The sequence below is a fragment of the Bos mutus genome, chromosome 11 (genome assembly GCF_027580195.1).
Source record: "Bos mutus isolate GX-2022 chromosome 11, NWIPB_WYAK_1.1, whole genome shotgun sequence".
In the NCBI taxonomy this organism is placed as follows: Eukaryota; Metazoa; Chordata; class Mammalia; order Artiodactyla; family Bovidae; genus Bos; species Bos mutus.
The window spans coordinates 8,293,049-8,305,055 of NC_091627.1; the positions used below are offsets into that span (position 1 = coordinate 8,293,049).

Sequence of the window (12,007 nt, forward strand, 5' to 3'; positions counted from 1 at the left end):
GGGAGTACTGTCATCTTAACAAGATTAAATCTTTCTGTCCACGACTATGGGATGTCTTTCCATTTACTTAGATATTCTTGAATGTCTTTCAGTAAGGTATTGATAGTTTGTAGTTTTGCAGAGCATATGTTTTATATTTCTTTTGTTAAATTTATTCTTTTTGATACTATTGTAAATGAAACTCTTTCATTTCATTGTGGATGTCCACTAGTATACAGGAGGTCATTGATTTTTGTATATTGACCTTGTATTCTGCAACCTGGCTGAACTCATGTATTCTAATAGGTAGAGGCTTCCTTCGGATTTTCTGCATAGCAGATCAAGTCACCTGCCAGTAGAGGTAGTTTTTGTTCTTCCTTCCAGCAAAATGTAAGCTGGTCACTGCTGCGGTCCCAGTGCACAGAGCGGGCTGACACGCAGTCGGTGACAATTATGTGATGAATGAAGGAGGAGGGCCGCCATGGTGGATGCTCTGGCCTGGGGCCCCCACTTCTCCTGGGGCACCTGCTTCCTGCCCTTTGTCCACCAGGGGTTTGGGAACTCTCCCTTCCTCTCCCCCTCCTCTCGAGCCCTGACCTTTTCTATCTGTCCCCAGTCTGCTGGGGTTGCTGGAGCTCACCTTCTTAACAAGGTCAGAGCATCTTGGTGATTGAGTGCCCCTAGACTCCAGCGTCTTCATCAGACAAGACGTGTCTCAGGGGGCCTCCTTAGGCCTGGCCCTTGCTGGGCGCACCTCCCTGAATGCTCTCAGGTGCCTGCGATGAGTGGCTCCTGTGCCTGTTTCACCGATGCCGATGCTGAGGTTGGGCCCAGCCTGAGCTGCACAGTGTGAGGTTGTGAGCCCGGGTCTGCCTGGCTGAGTTGTGTTGCTTCCATCACAGCCCTGGCAGGACGTGGGGAAGCCTTGGTCCCATCCTCAAAGCCTCGTGGGGCCAGAAGGGAGCTCCTCATAGAGGCTTGGCTCGGGGGCCTTCATTGGCTAAGCACCCAAGAGTATGTTCGTTTCCCACTCATGCAGTTCCCTCTGCTGGGAACTGTCTCCCCCACTGGCTACTCCCCTTCTCTGCATTCGGGTCTGCGCCTGAATGCCATCTCTGCAGCTAGTAACCTTCCTAGCTGACTCACCCTTTCCCCCACCCTGTCCTGGTGACACTGAGTCATCACTGGGGTGACTGTCAAATGTCAAGTCTGTGAATCCAGTCCACTGCAGTGTCCAGCACCCGGCACATACTTGGGACTCAGAGACCCAGATAGATGCCTCGGGGACCAAGCATGTTGCAGCTGGCCCCATGACCCTCGTGGGTTCCACGTGCCAGCCTCTCCCAAGCCGCTGACCCGTGAACCAAGACGATGGCTGGGCACTCTGACCCTGTAATTGGCCAGCCCTAAGCTCGGATCCTGCTTTGCCCGTCTCTGGGGGGAGCCTCAGTGCCCTCAACTGTATAGAATGGGTGGCACAGAGTCTGTCTCCTTCCAGAGTTGCCGGGGGAAGCAAGTGTTCAGGAGATGCTCAACCTGTGCTGACCCTATGCCCTCGGGCCCCAATCTGGCCGCTAACCCGAGCCCCTCCAGTCTCCAGGGGGTGGAGCGGTCACTTCCTTAGCTGTCTGCTCAGCCGTTCCTGTTAGGTGGGATGAGGCTGGAGATAATGTCTCTCACGTGGGCCCCTCCCTTCCTGAGCACATCCTGCCCTGTGAGGGGGTGGGGGGGACCTCATCTCCTTCACGGGAGAAGTCACAACTACTTGCACCACCCCCCCGCCCCGATCTCCACCTCCAGGGCCGCCGCAGCTGGAGAGGCTGGGGGTACCGCTCCTGCTGGCCCCACTCACCACCCCCCCAACCCCCGGCACAAGGCACCTCCCCAGTGGCGGGGGCGGGGGTGCTGAACTGGCGGGAGGGTGCTTGGTCATGCTCCCCAGGCCCAGGAGGAGCTCCAGGAGCTGGAAAGCCAGCTTGTCCCCCTCTACCCCCGACCCAGTGGGGAGGACACGCCTGTGGCACAGAGCCAGGCGGCTTGGGTTCAAGTCCCTCTTCTGCTCTGCTCGTGGTGGGCCTTGGGCTGAAGTCTTAGCCCCAGAGGTCCCGTTTTCTTTGAATGTGGGCTTGGACTACTGACGGTAGCTGCTGCAGACAGTTGCTGGGAGGGTTAGCGTGACTGTGGATTGCCAGCGCTTGGAGCAGGCTCCAGTGGCTTTGGACGGTGCCTGGCACGTAGGAAGTGTGCTGAGTTTGCTATTGTTGCTGTTGTTACTCTTATCGTCGCTGTTACTGCTGGTGAAGAAGGGGGCTCTGGAGCCAGGCAGCACTGGGCTGAGGGCACAGCTGCTTCCTGGCTGGGTGATGCTGCTCAGTTTATCTAGCCTCAGTTTCTTCATCTGTGAAAAGGGCTGGCAGTCCATCCCGGGAACACCTTTGTGAGGCTCACTCGAGATGGCCAGCAGCAGTCCAGTGGGAGGAGGGACGTGGCAGCCAAAGGAGGCCTCAAAACAAGGTGGGGGCTGGGGGGCAGGCAGTGCTGGAAACACACGGCTGCCCCCTCCCCGCCGGCCGCCCAGCCTGCTCTCACCCTCGCTTGCCTTGTGGGTTTTTTCCCCCTTTTTATCTTGTTTTTGTTGTTTTTATCACACTTCCACAAGTAGATTCTTGTTACGAAAATGCATTCACTTTGTGATACAAAGTGAAAAGTGAGAGCTCCCCACCCATCCCCGCAGGAGGCAGGGCCCTCACCTCCCTGAACGTGGACCCCCACCCCTTGTGCCCGCAGGGAGGAGGTGCAGGAGAACTGCGTGCGGTGGCGGAAGAGGTTCACCTTCGTGTGTAAGATGAGCGCCAATCCGGCCACCGGCCTGCTCGACCCCTGCATCTTCCGTGTGTCTGTGCGCAAGGTGAGGCCGGCGGGGGCTGCCAGGACCACCGGGCTGGTGCCTCCGGGCCCATCCCCTGAGTCAGGCTACCTCATTTCCTGTCCTCCTCCCCTGCGGGTCAGGTGGGGAGGGGGGCGGAGAGGATTGGGAAGACCCGTGAGGTCACTGGGATTCCCTAGCCATCCTCATCCCCGTGTCTGTTTCCCTTGCAGGAGCTGAAAGGTGGAAAGGCTTATTCCAAGGTAAGCTGGGCCAGGTGAAGGGGCAGCGGGGTGGGACAGGATGGGACAGGCATGAGAGAAGCTCTAAGAAAACAGAAGACGCCCTGCCATCTATGAGATGTATTGGTTTTTGGAAATATCTTTATTGACAGCCTCTGCATTTAATGTAAAGGCAGCAGATGCTCATTGCAGCACAGATGGTAGAGGGCTTCCCACCATGTGCCTCCTCCTCACACCCTTCCAGACCTCTTAAGAAAACAAAACTGCCTGAAGCGGGGGACTTCCCTGGTGGTCCAGTGGCTAAGACTCCACACTCCCAGTGCAAGGGGCCCAGGTTCCATCCCTGGTCAGGGAACTAGATCCCACATGCCTCAACTAAGATCCAGTAAAGCCAAATCAATCAATAAATACTTTTAAAAAGAAGCAGAAGAAGAAAAATGCATGAACTATCTCATACAGAGCAGTGAATAAAACACGCGCACGTGGTTTAGAGGATCATTCGAGGAGCCCCACGGGGCTACCTGAGCACACGCGGGTGAATGTGGTTTAGAGGGTCATATGAGGAGCTCCCATGGGGGTACCTGAGCACACGCGGGTGATGGGATTTTTAAATTCACTAGAGGGACTTGTCCTACAGATTCTGAAACCTTTTTTTTTTTAACTACCCAGTACAGCGCGGGCATGTTTTTGTGTCATCACAAGTTTCCTTTTGCTTTCTAACAGTGGAGGGTCCCCTTGTCTGGCTGGGTGAAGAGGGCTCAGTCACCCCCGTGGCTGCACGTCTGTGTGGTGGGCAGGTTTCCCCTCGTCCACAGACACTTCAGGCCTTCCCATTTAAAGCCTTTTCCACTGGGGAAAGTGGGGGAAGATGGCTCTGGAAGGGTTACCTCTGGCTTTGAGTCAGCCTGCTCTGCCCTGAGCCCTCCTTCTTGTGGGGCCTCTCGCCCACCCTCTGGGGCCCGGGGAGGCACCCAGCAGCAGGGAGGTGGGCTCAGTCAGTCCAGAGGAGACATGCCTTTGTCTCACCTCACCCTGCATGAAGAGCCTGAGGCAGGCAATAAGCGGGGTGAGTCCCTTCCTACCGACCAGAGCTCAGGAAGTTCAGTGGACATGGCCGTGCCCTGCGCCCTGTCCCGGGTGCCAACACCCTGCCCAGAAGCAGAGGGCAGGGTGGCTAGAACCGGGCTGCAGAAGGTGCTCTTAGAGTGGGGATTTCTCCTCCTGGTGGCGCACATGGGAGAAGGACAGCCAGGGAAGAAAAGGCCAGCAAACGGCAGGAGCACCCACCTCCCTCCCCCTTCCCCCCCAGACCTGCTGTGTCACCTGTCAGGCCTCCCAGGCCCTTCCCTTCCGTCACAGGCTCGTGTGTGTGTGCTAAGTCATTTTAGTCATGTCCTACTCTGCAGCCCCACGGACTGTAGCCCACCAGGGTTCTCTGTCCATGGGTTTCTCCAGGCAAGCATAATACTGGAGTGGGTTGCCATGCCCTCCTCCAGGGGATCCTCCCCACCCAGGGACTGAACTTGTGTCTCTTAGGTCTCCTGCATTGAAAGGTGGGTTCTTTACCACTGGACCACCTGGGAAGTCCCACCACAGGCTCAGGTCCCTTTAATCAGAGGAAGAAACTGAGGCCCAGAAAGGTGGGGAGATCTGACACTAATCAGGCCTCGTTTCAGTCCTGGCTCTGCCGGATAAGGTGTGTGAGCCCCTGAACAGGTCACTTGCCTGCTCTGAGCCTTAGTTTCTGGGTCTGAAGCATGCACCCTCCATTCTACAGTAGAGACTTGCGTGCAGCAGGTGCTCAATGAATGTCCCCGCTTAGCTTGATTTGTCCTCCAGGTCCCTAAACCCAGCACCCACCCCCCGCACCCCAGCCTCCAGGTCTGGCAGATGTGGCTTCCGTCCAGGAGGCCTTCTTAGCTCATCCACCCTGTTCTTCCACTTTCTTACTTCCCTCCCCACCCCGGGCTCCCCTCTGCATCTCGTGACAGCTCGAGGTTCCCACTGGCCCTTGGCTCCCACCCTCACCAGGGTCTCCCGCCCGCCCAGCAGAATGCCCTCCACCCATCCATCCACCCACCCCAGCGCCAAGTTCCCACGGGCCTGGCCTCCCCTCCTGCCTGCTGGCTCGGCGGCTCCCACAGCACGGCCTTGTTTCCCCGGGAACACTGCGTCTGTGTCGCAGACAACAATGTCCTTTCATCTCGGGCGCTGCCCTGGTGCACGCCGGGACGCGGCACAAAGGGTGCTTTGTGCAGCCCGGGGATGTGAGCTCCTGGCTTTGCCACGTGGAGCCTCCAGCCGGGGCCCATGTCCTTGGGTGCTGGTTATGCAACAGTCCGTCAGGGCTGCGGGGCGGGTCCAGGGCTCCAGCCCCCACCGCCGCCGGCCCAGCTCACCCTTGGGCCACCAGCGCTGCTCTCACACTCCCCTCAGCCTCCCACCCTCTCCTCTGTCCCCCGCTTAGCTGGGCTTCGCGGACTTGAACCTGGCGGAGTTTGCAGGCTCGGGCTCCACGGTGCGCTGCTGCCTGCTGGAGGGCTACGACACGAAGAACACTCGACAGGACAACTCCATCCTCAAGGTACGGGGGGCTCTGGGCCTTGTCTGCCCCTCCCACCCAGGGGCAGGGGAAGGGCGGACCACCTCCCTGTCAGAGTCCCCTGGGGAGTTGCGAAGAACACAGGTTCTCATCCCAGATGGGCAGCGAGAGACGCTGGGAAGACGTGGGCCCTGGGGTCAGGAAACCCCCCTTGGAGGCCTGACTCAGCCACTGGCCTCAGTTTTGCCCTCCATAATTGGGCCTCAGGGAGTGGACCCCGACAATCTCTTGCAGTGAGACCAGCACCCCTTATCTCGTGGTGCCCGACCACAGCCTGGCAGGGAGTGGTGTCTCTTCCTGACCCCACTTTTGCACAGGGCTCCACCTTCGGGTGGTCATCCACCCAAAGACACAGCAAAGCTGGCACCTGACCCTGCAGCCCAGCTCCTAACCACTGCCGTGCATGATGCGAGGCCACCTGAGCTCCAGAGCACCGGGGTGTGGACGGACCTGCCGTCCCTGCACCTGGCAGACCTGGGCAGCTGCCCCGAGGGCCCAGCCACGTGAAGGTTTCCAGTGGCCAGCGCAGCACCCTCCCCCCGGGCAGCTGCCTCCTGAACTCCTGGGGACAGAGATATCGGGGCATCCGCTGCCAGCGCACCTCTCTTCCTTGTCTCCACACCCTTCCACCTGGCTGAGAAAACAGTCTTGTCTTAACCACAGCCCTGTGAGCTGACCCAGTGGGAGCGTGCTGCGTCTGGCAGAGCTGGGTAGGAGGTGGTAGGCAAGGGCGCTGGGACCTCTTGGACCTTTTGCAGAAGCCAGAGGCTCCTGGAAAGGTCCAGGCTAGCTCTTGTGAGAGCCAGGGCCTCAGTGCATCCTCAGACCAGATCAAGGGGGCCTCGGGTCCAAGGCCAGCTCCCCCACTCCTGTCTGCAGGACCTTGGACAGTCATTTATTTCCCCTGATTCTGAGTCTCAGTTCCTGTGTCTACAGCCTGAGGCCACCACGTACGTGGCAGGTTGCTATCACAGCCAAATGAAATAACCCATTAAAAGTCTCAGCCTCACCCCATTGTTGTCGGAAGTGTCCCTAGGATTCTCTTTCTCACCCCATCACCTGTCACTTTATCCTAAACCCGATTTGGGGACCCAAATCTTGCCTTGTTTGAACCATTGCCGAACTCTTTGCCTAAGTGGATGTTAAACATTTCTAATGACTTCTTGCTTTGCTTTATTCAACAAACTTTCACACACCCCTGCCCTCTGTGTTGGACTCTAGGAACCCCTATGCTGTGTCAGGCTGGGTGGGCCCCTCCCTACCGGGTAGGCTTCAAGAGCCCCTCTTCCACCTGCCTCGCCCGCTCTGGGGGCCGTGAGGATGGAGAGTGTCTGCAGCCTCGCCCTTGAGGGTCCCACAGTCTAGTCACTGTTCTGAAATGACAGTAGCTGACTCATTGCTCACTCACTCCATGCCAGGCACCCCAGGCATCCTCTGCCATCCCACGAGGCAGCTGTTAGGATCAATTTTGTCCTCTGCACGAGAAAACTGGGCTTCAGTGAAGTTTGGTGGTGTCACCAGGGCCAGCAAGTGACAGAGATGGGATCAGAGTCCAAGCTCATCTGAAGCCAGAGCATGGGGTCCAGGCACCTGTGGGGGAGCTGGGAGGGTTGAACGGGGCGTGGCTCATCTCCCTGGCTTTTGCACAGGTCACCATTGGAATGTTCCTGCTCTCGGGAGACCCCTGCTTCAAGACGTGAGTGCTGGTGCAGGCTGCCTGAGGGGTGGGGGCTGTCCTGGACATTGTGGGGGGAGGGGCAGGGGCTCTTCCCTCCTCCAGGCTCGTGGGGTCCCCTGTCTTCTCCTGACCCCAAGCTGGGGCACCCCAGTCACACCTCTCTCTGTTTTCCCAAGGCCGCCATCCACCGCCAAGTCCATCTCCATTCCAGGCCAGGATTCCTCCCTGCAACTGACGTGTAAGGGTGGCGGGACCAGCTGTGGTGGCAGCAGCAACTCCCTGACAGGGTCCCGGCCCCCCAAGGCCCGGCCCACCATCCTCAGCTCAGGTACCGTTCCCCACCTGCCCTCCGCACCCCTCCTGGGACAAAGGCTTTCACCTCCCCCGGTCCCTAGGTCCCAAGGGGGGACACTTGCTGAGAAGAGAAAGCCAGTGCGGTGGTATTCACCTACCCTTGCTTCCGTCGGGTGGGCATCTGCGCCCCTCCCATGATCCAGGCTCTGCCTGGCCCCAGAATCACAGCAGCACCCTGGACCAAGACGGATCAGGTCGCTGGCCTCGTGGCTCTCCGGGTCGAGCAGGAGAGACAGGGGTCAGTGAACAATAAATACATCAAACGTTTGTCCGCCTAGAACTGTGATGAGAGCTGGGAGAGAGATGTAGAAGGTGTCCGCCTGGGGACGACCAGGGAAAGTTTCCTGAAGGGATTTCATTTGAGCTGAATCTGGGGTGTATTGTGCTGTGTTCCTGGCAGAGGGACCTGCTAGGAGCTCTTGTTCTGCTCCTTGCTGTGTGACCCTGACCGGCTGTTTTACCTCTCAGGCCTTAGCATCATCCTCTGCAAAGGGGAATCAGCAGTAGTAACCACATCCGGGTTGCTCTGGGGATGAACTGAGAAAACGTATGTGCCTTTCCTGGCACCTGGGTCGTCCTCTCTATTTCCCAGCACGTTTCCATTAAATTATCATTATTACTAATGTTATGAAAAATGCAAATGAGCCTGAATCCCTAGAGGAGTGGGTGTGGCAATTAAGAGGGAAAGGAGCCCAGTGCTGTAAGGGATGAAGTAGGCCCTCTCCCGACAAAGCTTGAGCCTTGGCTCCTACACCCCGTCCCTGGGGGTGAGCTCAGAGCTGGGAGGTGGACAACCACCAAGCCGATCAGTAAGCAGGGTGGCACATGGTGGCCCTAACCTGTGCCACAAGAGCAGTGAGGGCACGGGGCCTCAGACCCTGTTTTCTGGGTGATTCTGCCCCCAGGGCTAGGAGCCGAGAGGGACCCTCTGACCCTGAGGGCCAGCTTTCCTGCCCTCCCCTTTTTTCCTGCACACCAGCCAGGTGGGACCCAGAGCAGAAATCTGGGCTTCTCCCCTGCCTCAGCCGGAGGGCTGCATGCAGGAATGGGGGCTCCCCAGCTCCACTGCTCTCTCCAGCTTCAGGGTGGGGGTCCTCAGAGGAGCGATCTGGGGACCAGGGCACCCCAGCACATGTGGTGCCTTTTGTGTAAGAAGAGAGATGCTTCTCCCGCATAGGGTGGGAATTTGAGGTCTACAAGCCTCTCTCTTCCGGCAGCCCCTCAGAGGCAGAGAACCTGTCGGGACTTGAAAAGTCTTGTGGCTTTGGGTGGGGACACAGGCAGGCCTAGGGTCCAGGCTGTGACCTGGGTGTGCTCATATCAGAAGAGGATGGAAGAGTCATTGCTTCCCACGTGGACCAGAAGGACTGGTCGGTGGCTGGGTGTTCTCTGAGCCCTAGGCAGACCCTGCTTGGTTCCCTGTATTTCCTGCTGCCAGTGCCTAAAAGTGTGTTCCCCACCCTTATTTACTACACTCCAGTTACACAGACTCCAGCTCACTGAAGCCTCAGGGCCTTTGCCGATGCTGGTCCCTGGGTCTAGAAGGCCTTTTTTCTGATGCCTTACCTAGCCTGCTCCCTGCCAAACATTCTGAAGGTCACTCATTAAGGCCACCTCCTCAGAGAAGCCTTCCTGATTTCAGATTGGATTTCAGACCCAACCTCCCCTCATACGCTCCCTGCTGTGGGCCATTTGTCAGTTATGCTTAATCGTGGGTCCTTTTTGTCCTGTGTTCTTCCTTCCCACCACTGGGTGTCTGTGACACCCTGTCTCCTGTCCCCTGGCAACCCAGTAGAGCGCCCCCCAGATATTTGTGGAATGAAGGAATGACCCTGGGCTCGAGTGCTGACCTGTAGCTCAGGACAGGTTGCTGCCCTCTTGAACCATCTCTTAAGAGTTTTTCCATCTCTTAAGTGGAAATACATAGTGTGCCCCCCCACCCCACCCCCACCCCGCCACATTCAGTGAGAGGACTAGTGAGAAGCGAGCATACTGGTCACCCCTGCCCCCCCCCCGGCTTCCAGGGGTGCCGGAGGAGCCAGACCAGAGCCTGTCCAGCCCGGAGGAGGTGTTCCACTCTGGCCACTCCCGCAACTCCAGCTACGCCAGCCAGCAGTCCAAGATCTCGGGTGAGTGCCCGCCCACCCTCCCGGTGCCCTTGGCCTCCCAGCCTCCCCAGCCCCACCTCCATCATGACCTGTACCCCCACCGCCCAGCAGGCTACAGCACAGAGCAGTCGCGCTCCTCCAGCCTCTCGGACCTGACACACCGCCGGAACACGTCCACCAGCAGCAGCGCCTCGGGCGGCCTCAGCATGGCCGTGGAGGGGCCTGAAGGCAGCGAACGTGAGCACCGGCCCCCTGAGAAGCCGCCGCGGCCGCCCCGGCCTCCGCATCTGTCAGACCGCTCGTTCCGGTAGGTCTCACCGTAAGTGCTGCTAGAGAGCAGAGCCCTCCGGTGGCTCCGGGAACCTCTGCTCCTCCACCTGTAACACAGGGACAACTGGGTCCTGGCGTCGTTGGGCGCATGGCCGTCGGACCAGCTGATGCTCCACACTGGCCTGGCGTGCATGCTCAGTGGGTGGATGCTGCGGGTGGTCTAGCATACCCTGGGGCCTGCCTGCTTCCCTGCTCTGTGGCCTCTCAGAGGCTGGCACTTAACCTCCCAGGGCCTCCGCGGCCTCCTCTCTAAAACCAGGTTGCAGCAGCATCCGCACTGTAGGGTTGATGTGACGGTTCAATGAACACAGTCTGGACCAGCTTCCACATGCACTCGGAGGGTCCTGAGTGCGGTGGACGGGGACTGGGTCCTATGGTCGTGTGACTGTCCTGACTCCCGCCCCACCCCAGGAGGAAGAAGGACTCAGTGGAGAGCCACCCGACCTGGGTGGATGACACGCGCATTGATGCTGATGACATCGTAGAGAAGATCATGCAGAGCCAGGACTTCACGGAAGGGAGCAATACCGAGGGTGAGCTGCCAGCACAGGCGGGATGTGGGGGTTGGTGCCCGGGGTGAGCAGCCAGCACTGACGGGCACAGTACCTGGGGGCTCCCTGGCTTCGCTGCCCCATTCAGCTTCTATCTTCCCCTGTGTCCCCACAGACAGCAACCTCCGGCTGTTCGTGAGCCGCGATGGCACCACCACCCTGAGTGGTATCCAGCTGGCCAACAGGTAGGCGGGGGAAGGTTCTGGGCCCCCATGGTGAGAGCATATGGCTTCTGCAGCCCACTGACCTAGCTTTGAATGCCAGCTCTTGTCCGTGTGACTTCGGGCCAGTCATGTCTGTCTGAGCCTCGGTTTCTCCGTCTGTCAAATGATGTGGATCACACCACCTCACCCGGAAACCTGGGACGAACACCCCAGGGTTGGTTTGGGAGGGTTCCGAGGAACGTTGGAAAATGCTTGGCGCAGGGCTTGCCACACAGCAGGGGCTTCATACATCTTTATTTTGGATTCCACTTTTCTTTCCCTTCCTCCTGGGCCTAGGAGCTCCTAAAAAATGATGATGATGACTCATGTATCTATTAAATGAATAGTTACTGCGCACCAGCTACGTTTCATGGTTCTGAGCTAGGTGCCGGAGATACGGCAGTGAGCAACATAGATTTCTGCTTCATAATAGGCAAGCAGATGTGAGGATCAAACTTATGGCTTGAACTCTGCCAGTATATAGAGTATTCTCTAAATCATTCATTTACAGCATGCTGGTCTGTGTGTGTCAGGCTCAGTGAATGAATGAATGGAGGAGCTTACCACCTGCAGGGCTGTGCTGAAGCCTTTACTCCTGGTTCTTGTGGGCCAGATGGGAAAGTGGCCATTTAACATCTAGGCCAGAGGAGTCGGAGGCTTGGCTGGGCCACACTGGGGCCTCAGACCTGCCCTCTGGTGTTGCTCTGCTGACCCCTGCTGGCTGAGGTTCAAAATCGCAACTGCTATCTTTGCGTGGCCAAGGCAATGGCACCCCACTCCAGTACTCTTGCCTGGAAAATCCCATGGATGGAGGACCCTGGTGGGCTACAGTCCATGGGGTCACTCAGAGTCGGACACAACAGTGACTTCACTTTCACTTTTCACTCTCATGCATTGGAGAAGGAAATGGCAACCCACTCCAGTGTTCTTGCCTTGAGAATCCCAGGGACGGGGGAGCCTGGTGGGCTGCCGTCTATGGGGTCCCACAGAGTTGGACAGGACTGAAGCGACTTAGCAGCAGCAGTAGCAGGCTGTCCTTAGTGGGGTGGGCAAAAAGAAAACAGAGGGCACTTCTTAGGGCTTTGTGACATCCC

At 58.1% G+C, this 12,007-nt stretch overlaps 1 protein-coding gene across 1 annotated transcript in view; it reads left to right on the forward strand.

Annotated features, from left to right (window-relative positions):
• EEIG1 (estrogen-induced osteoclastogenesis regulator 1) overlaps positions 1-12,007 on the forward strand; it is a 36,823-nt gene that overhangs the window by 21,537 nt on the left and 3,279 nt on the right. Inside the window, exons 2-10 of the mRNA XM_005908454.3 lie at positions 2,767-2,887; positions 3,079-3,108; positions 5,555-5,671; positions 7,339-7,385; positions 7,544-7,695; positions 9,746-9,850; positions 9,941-10,136; positions 10,571-10,692; positions 10,826-10,895. Of these exons, the coding sequence (XP_005908516.1) occupies positions 2,767-2,887; positions 3,079-3,108; positions 5,555-5,671; positions 7,339-7,385; positions 7,544-7,695; positions 9,746-9,850; positions 9,941-10,136; positions 10,571-10,692; positions 10,826-10,895 (960 nt within the window). The remainder of the gene's footprint in view (positions 1-2,766; positions 2,888-3,078; positions 3,109-5,554; positions 5,672-7,338; positions 7,386-7,543; positions 7,696-9,745; positions 9,851-9,940; positions 10,137-10,570; positions 10,693-10,825; positions 10,896-12,007) is intronic.